The sequence below is a fragment of the Merops nubicus genome, unplaced genomic scaffold, assembly GCF_000691845.1.
Source record: "Merops nubicus isolate BGI_N331 unplaced genomic scaffold, ASM69184v1 scaffold25306, whole genome shotgun sequence".
Classification (NCBI taxonomy): Eukaryota; Metazoa; Chordata; class Aves; order Coraciiformes; family Meropidae; genus Merops; species Merops nubicus.
Genome location: NW_008615946.1, coordinates 1,695 through 9,809, shown reverse-complemented (window position 1 = coordinate 9,809; position 8,115 = coordinate 1,695). Strand labels below are relative to the sequence as shown.

The window sequence follows — 8,115 nt, the reverse complement described above, 5'->3', positions numbered from 1 at the left end:
TTTATTTGTAGGGGCAATTGAGAGAGAGTCACAAATAAGGAAAGGACACTAAGGTTTTAATAAGGGCAACAAAAAAAAAAAGTTTTCACCAGAATAGATTCACATTACAGTACACCAATATTGACAGCATTCTCTTTTGTCTATTTTTGGTACATAAGATGGAATCTCTCTACATAACCTTATAAGGCTTCAGTAACTAAAAAGTAAAAAACCTATTAGTTTACAATTTATTTAAAAATTCTGAAAGACACAGCAAGTTCTAAACTTTAGTAGTGCTACCCACACACAACCGTCCAGCCTAGGAACCCATTAGAAGAGCCTCCTTTCAAGGGAGCTTCCAACAGCAGAGTTGTGCAATATGGATGTCTCTTACTACACAGGGGAAAAAAAAATTACACATGGCACATTCTCATTCATATTTTGCAATGTAAAAAGTTACAAACATACCTAATCAAATAAATAATAATAATAAAAAAAAAAAGAATCTGAAATGGTGTTTGTTATGCATCCTAAAATCGCTACGCAGAGTAATGGAAACTTTCACTCACAGACTATTTACACGGTAATACCCCGGTGAGGGTACACACTGCTACAAAACTCATAAAACAAAGGGTAAACTTGAAATGTTTTCCATATAAAGGTCTAGCAGCATGACTATTTCTAATGCTGTTTGTTTTCTTGATGATTTTTGGAAGATTTTTTTAATCTATGTCTTCATCCAGTTCGCAATTGTCTTTATCATAAATGTCTTTTACTAGGAGAACCCGTACGAGCATGTTTTCCAGGGTGTTGCGGTCCAGGGAAGTGGCAGTGTACCAGACTGGGCTCTCCGTGGAGACAGAGCACTCTGGCTGCAGGTAAAACATGTCCGTCCTCTGATTCAGATTCTGTGGGCTACGAGGGGGAAAACACAGGGGTTCAGAAAAACAGTCTCTCGGGGCAAAACAGTGTATCAGCAGTTCCAACATCCTGCACAAATGAAACCCTAACTGTACCTGTGAAAGTTACAGAAGACCAGATTAATGTGGAGAAATCACAGAATCATTAAAGTTGGAAAAGATCTCTAAGACCATCAAGTCCAACCATCATCCAACACTACCATGACCATTAAATCATGTCCCACAGCACGACATCTACACGTTTTTTTTAACCCCTTCAGGGACGGTGACTCCACCACTTCCCTGGGCAACCTGTTCCAATGCCTCACCACTCCTTCAGTAAAGAAACGTAGTCTTGTTCATGGAAGCAGCCATGCTGCATTGGGCTCAAGCCCAGTCAGTCCCATGTTCTCAGAGCAGCCAACAGCAGACATTTGGGACTTAGCAAGCATACACTCTTCCAGCTTTCCAAAATTTGTAGATCCAAGACTCACTAAACTAGAAAGTACTTTCCATTTAGGAACCCCTGAGTGACAGATTTGCAGAGAGGCCCAACACTGACATGAATGACTGCTTGTACCATGGCCTGATGCAGCTATCTATCAATGTAGAGCCTAGTGTTCCCTTGAAAAAATCAAAGACAGTAGTTCTGAGAGGCACAGAAATACAACAAGCAGCTAAAATCCCTCCTCCTCCTCCTTTACTTGAAGGGTTGGTCATTATAAGTCTTAAAATCCCTTAATTCCTGACCCACTAGATTTTCGAGTTTGATCCAGCTCAGACATATCCTCTAAGCCAATAGAGAAGAACCCTTTAAGGAAAGAAACCTTCAAGGGAAATCTAGAATTTGGCCCATTTAGACAAGTCTCAGAAAATAATTTCGAATTTTGCACATGGAAGTGCTCACTCATGCTCCCTCCTTCATAAATACTGCAGACTTCAGGAGTCAACTCTATTTTCATTAATAAAAATAAGATTTTTTTTTCCAGCTCATCTTTCCAAACTGGCTCATAAGATTTCAGGTGTTGCTCTTCACCTGCGAGGGTGAATGTTTGCCTATTCTGCTCTTACATAAATCAGGTGAAGAGTCAGATAAGAAGCAAAACATGATTGTCTAATAATTTAAATATTTTAACCTCCCTCCTACTGTTTTGGTAAGCCAGTGCTTTTATAGGAACAAGGAATGATGCAGTGTTCATAGCTGTGAATGAGGATATTGAAACGTCAGGTGCAATTGTCTGATTGTAAAGTATATTTCCAACAGTTGGCATTACCTTAAATTTTACAATAGTTTCATAATATTACCTTAAATTACAGCACTACCTGAGATTTTACAATAGCTTTGGAAGTGTTAACTATTTTATTAAAATTATTTCATCAAAGATATGGGGAATATGTTATTGGAAGTGTAACCAGGAGAAGCAGTCTGCTGCTCTAGTTAGCAATGGTGACCAGTTTCTGTAAAACAGCAGGACCTGAAACCACACCATAAACAATGCTCAAAATGGGTTTAAGTGCATTCTTTTATAGAAGAAGAAATTATTTGCTCTCTCCCTGCTACTGGCTGTGTAACTCAGTTCAAAAATCCAGCTTCAAGTTTTTAACAATATACCCTTTCCAAACCATGACAGTAGATGGTCCGAAGGCAAAAACCAAAAAGGCAACAACCAGAACTGAGTTCATGAAAAATAGGTGCTTGCATTAACAGGCCACAAGTTACTCTTTCCTTGTTTCTCTCTATCACCTACCTGTACTTCAGCCTACATTATGCATAAGCTTTCTTAACCTTTTAAGAGTAAAAAGCTGTTTCCTAACATGTTTGGTATCATACTTCATTTGATCTATGTGTTGTATATATAACGTGATTTTATTTCTTTGGTATCACTTGCATAACAAACTCTTCTAAAGAAAATTAAAGAAAAAGTATTTCCCATGAAAACCTGTTTTCAGGCACTTCCAAAACGCTTAGCCACTGATTTGATTTGTTTGTTTTAAAGAACTGTGTAAGCTTTTCTTTTTAATGTATTAATTTCTGTGCAGATTGGAAGGAAACAAGCTATTTTTAAATGCTGGGTTACCATCAGCAGTACTTTTTCTACTACAAAGTATTCTAAGTATGCTTTCAGAGTATGTATCTCAAAGGCATCTACATTTCAGATTCCTGATGACTTAACATGAAGCAAATGCATCATCATCACAATCCAATTCTTACTTGAAGAAACAGGGACCTCATAAACAAAACCCTCAAACAGCAAAACCCACCACATCCCTTGCCTGCAGAGGTACTTGGTGCTTCCAGGTAAGAAAACTGAATCATACTGTCACTCCAGGTGAAGTCCTTGGCAATTAACATTAAAGTACTCTGCTACCCCCACACATTCTGCATGTCTTGTCCAGATACAGAACAGAGATTTCAAGGCTTTCATTTAGGTGATTTCACAAGATGTCCATCCATTCCCTGTGCTTGAGCATACTTCATGTTGCATCAAAACATTTCCCTTTTGCACCTGATCAACTCCAGAGCACTTCTGTTTCACCCCGTATCATACTTACCTTTTAGACAAATAGCATTCAAACATTTTCACAGGGCATCTAGCTGGGTCAGATGTGTTTTCAATTTGTTCAAACACTGGTTCATCATCTTCATGTTTCCTTTTTCCAGTAGTAATTTTATCTTTAGGAAGAAAATGACAACATCTAAGCTGTAACTTCAAATTATTTTACATTTTTCAGTACATTTCCCAGAGCGGGCAGCCCACCAACTACCACAACGTGGTTGCCACAAGGATGCATAACTGCAAACTGGAAATGCAACCCACAGCCACAACAGTCTGCATGTAGCAGGGAGACCAGTGGGCTCAAAGGGATCATGTAATGCAGAGACTCTGTAGTCTCCAGGGGCCACACACTCAGATTAAAGATCTGGGAGCAGAGAGATGCTAAACTTTATGCAAAGGCAGACCTCTGGCTCCTGGCAAGGTGCCCAGATGTTCCTCAGAGGAGCACAATGTGGATGCTCGTGCAATCCTTATTTTGGAACTGCCATAGTACCTTCACTATCAGCTCTGCACAGGGAAGACACTTGATATCGAAGACAAGCTTTGCTTTCCATTGTTAGAGGATTTTTTTTCCACTGTCTAAAAACAGTGCCAAAAGAAAGTCTTAAGTGCTGCTCCACTGTTTTCAGGCCGAAATATTTAGTGTTAAAGTAGAACAGAGTATTCAGAAGAGCAACCGGTGAATGTGATCCTAGCTGTTTAATCCTCCAAAGGTAATCTTCTTCAACTCGAGAGAATATTGATCCTTCAAAAAAAGAGTATTAGAGAAAATACACTGGATTAGCCCATAGACTGTCCATCTGCAAAAGAATGAAGTTTCTGTTACTGTAAAATTTAACAAAATGCTCAAGACAGAAGCCTCTAACAAGTATATTTAATGATATGTCCAAACCCCAAAACCCACCTTTTAAAGACACAGACACTCACTGTTTCAGAAAGAAACAGTCAGTGGGAAGTATCAGCACAGGCAGCTTCACACAGAACATACTTCTCTTTGGTTACAACAGCATTGCTTACATGCAGCTCCATCATGTTATTACATAAAAACAAATGTTCAAGTAGCTAATCTTAACCCCTTCATAAAAAGTGTCGAGTTCATTTTACTCTGTTCAGGCAAGGCTTCCAAACAGCTATACCTTCTTCTTCTCTATTATTACTAACGGATGTCTCACATGGAAAGCACCCCGGGTCCGTATCAGGGTATAGAGAGGGCCCTATAGAGGCTCTCCAGTGCCCTACAGAGAAAAGTCAATATCAAGAAGAAAGAGGAAAGGGGTGGTAGGGACAAGCCCTCATTCAAGTGAGGACTGTGAGAAAGACAGAAGAACAGTGAATTATGTAGTTCAGCATCAACATCAGTCTGCTGGGAAAAATTCCCATTTTCACCATCAGCTGACGATCCCCCTGAGTAGAAGGCCCATAGCAGAGATTCTTCCCAATCCAGTTGAGAAAGACACAGCTTCTCAGTCCTACCCACACATAGCCTAGTGCCTGCCTGCCTGCTTCCCATTTAGGAAAAAAATGGGCAAAAAATAAATTCAGCTCAGGTAAAAAGTACAGGTTGAAGAGCAGTTACTTATTATAACTTTATCATCTAAGAATGGATATTCAATTTAAGATTAACACGCAGTGGCAAGATCAACTTTTGCAGCCTATATTAATAAGAAACATGAAAATAAGAAAGATAGTCCTAACTGAATTTTTAGATGATGTCTTTATGATTTTTAATCAATTACTATTGTAGTGCATAAATTTTTTTTATATATCTGCATGTTTAAGAATACAGAACTATTAAGATATAAAAAAACATACATGACCAAAAAGAAAATTACCATCTGGAAGTATGCTTGGTTGCCAGCTTCTAAGGATTTTATTTAATTCCTGTTCAAACGTCTGGTAGATTGGATCAATAAATATGTTGTCTTTTCGATTACTTCCATATAAATACTACAGAAAATAGAGAGACACAATATTTACAATTCCAGATTACAACAAATTCAATACTATAAGGTTCTTTTTTAGTACAGTGCTTGCACTTTTATTAAAAAAAAAAAAAAAAACAAACCAACAAAACAGTATCTCAAGGTAAAGTAATGACAACTTTCCAATATTGAACAGTCAAAAGTTACTTCTGATGTAACCTATGCTGTAAACTTCGTACTGGATATGAATCACAGATTAATTACAATTCTAAATTTTTTCTCTGAAATTTCTTGTGTGTAACATTTTATTAGTGAATGGGGAGTTATTTAAAAAACAAACAACTAATTCATCTTTTCATCCACCTGTGTCTTCAACAGAAAAAAAAAAAACAAAACACAACCCAAACATTTAGCAAGAACCTACCATTTAAAAAGTGAACTCTAGACACTGTCAAAAGCACTGTAAACAGAAGTGTAAGTGAGGTAAAAAACCCCTGTGTATTAGTGGTAGTGATATGCAGCAGTGCAAGAAAAATGGTAGGATGGTGGACGGTGTCTGCCTATTCTGCAATTTAATCATCTCAACTCTCCCGACCCTACAGACAGAAAGTCTTCTTTACCTTTACCAAGAATTAAAGGCTGAGAGTTATACGAGTATTTGACACTATCCTCTCTGGAGACATTTCTAAGAAATGGAGGATTGGCTTCTTAAATTTTCCACTTCAGTTTTATCTTTGTATGAACAAGCCTGTTGTTAGTGACTACAGTAAAACTGACAGACACAAAAAATGTACTCACTTCTGGAAATGGCATCTATTTCTGTACACATACTTGAAATAACATTAAACAGCGCTCATCTCTACTAGGTGGTTCAGCACATCTCGACTTCCTTATCTGTGCACTTAGTTTTATAATAAGGAAATTTTTTTTTGAAAGAGTGAGAGTTGGGATTGTTCAGCCTGGAGAATAGGAGGCTCCAGGGGGACCTTTAAGAGATCTTCCAGTATCTGAAAGGGGCCTACAAGAAAGCAGGGGAGGGTCTATTCACAAGGGTTTGTAATGACAGGACAAGGGGTAATGGCTTTAAGCTAGAAAACGGCAGATTTAGGTTAGACATCAGGAAAAAGTTCTTTAATATGAGGGTGACAGACCACTGGAACAGGTTGCCCAGAGAGGTGGTGGAGGCCCCATCCCTGGGGACATTCAAGATGAGGCTTGATGAGGCTCTGAGCAGACTGATCTAGTTGGAGATGTCCTTGCTTATGGCAGGGTGGTTGGACTAGATGACTTTTGGAGGTCCCCTCCAACCCAAATATTCTATGATTCTATGAAAAACGAATTAATACACTTCCTAGAAGTTTGCAACACATCATCTTTATTTAGATAATTATTTTATATTGGACTTTTAACTTATTCTTCAAAGAAAAATATTCTCCAAAATGTGCTAGTTTCTACATATATTTGGTTTGATTATAGAATTTTATAAAGCAGTTCTAACTCAGACAACACAGCTTACTATAAGCTTCATGGGCTTTGCCTCTCTATTCCCTGGTGCATCTTCCCTCCGTGAATTTTCTTTTTCACTGGTTTGCATTAAACACTCACACTGAACGCTGGTACTGAAATTGAAATAAGACTAGAAACTGGTTCAAACCCAATTCCCACACAAGCCTGTAAGAATTCAACTAAAATGTTCCTGTTTCAGAACAAGTGTTTGGCTAAACCCTGACATCCCCAGCAGGAACCTGTGAAGCACTGCAGACCACCAGCATGGCAGAGTCTACAGAAGAATGATGTGGTGTTGCAGGCTCCCCTGCTGCACAATACCCAACACGTCTTCACCAGTCTTCATTTCCACACCATGACCCTGTGCTCTTCTACTCTACAAACTCTAGTGGGGACAGGATTAGCATAAGCAATTTCCACCTGAGGGGAGCTGAAACTGCAGTGAACAGGAAGGACCTGGACACGCCTCTGAGTCCCACCGTGGAGAACGGGCTGAATCGTTCCCCAAAGCACTTTCAGACAAACACCTGCCAAGTTTCATCAGTCTGAATTTTGTCTGAACCCATTATTACATGTGCAAAACCACAAAAAAACAAGCCCAAAACCCCAGTCTGTACTGGGACAAAGAATGAAGGCCACAATGCAGCAGGTAGCGAGGCAGGCTAACACCCTCTAGATGAACTCTCTTCACTAGATGCTTGCTTGCACATGCAACAACCTTTGCTTTTAAGTGTGGTATTTTTAAGGATCAGTACTGCAGAGTTATCAAAAACATTATTGAACCATTTCTGGCTGGAAGAGGAATGATTTCAGCTGCAACAGGAACTCAACAGAGAAAATGTATTTGATTTGGGGACCAGCTTGCTGGAATAGATTTTCCAAGTGCTTCCTTCAAAAAGAACAGTTACTTTCAGAAGTCAAAAGAACAACTTAAAATTTGAAGACATCTGAGCACTTCTGCTGTGCTCAAACCACATTACACACCAAGGAGAAGCTCCAATCTGAGCCTGTACTTAGGCACAGTGAGTGTAGTTCTAGTGGAGGGGGAAATGCTCTTTTTCTAACCTAAGGCTGACACATTCTCTTCCTTTGAAGAGAAACTTACTCTAAGTAAAATATTGATGCTCTTTGGCACAACTTTATCCTTATGTGGCATAATTTTATCTCTTCTGAGCCCCTTCTAAGTGAAACAGAACCAAGCCCTTTGCTGCAGTAGCAGATACTTTATTCTCTTGCAGGAGTACCCACGTT

At 39.0% G+C, this 8,115-nt stretch overlaps 1 protein-coding gene across 1 annotated transcript; it reads right to left on the bottom strand.

Moving 5' to 3' along the window:
* Positions 1–35: 35 nt before the first annotated feature.
* On the bottom strand, positions 36–4,059 carry LOC103775261 (zinc finger MYM-type protein 2-like). The gene is made up of 3 exons (XM_008942708.1): positions 3,930–4,059; positions 3,432–3,552; positions 36–894 (listed from the first exon to the last, which is right to left on the bottom strand). Exons 1-3 carry the CDS (start codon positions 3,988–3,990, stop codon positions 702–704), a joined length of 375 nt encoding a protein of 124 aa, XP_008940956.1. The 5' UTR covers positions 3,991–4,059; the 3' UTR covers positions 36–701.
* Positions 4,060–8,115: the final 4,056 nt, after the last annotated feature.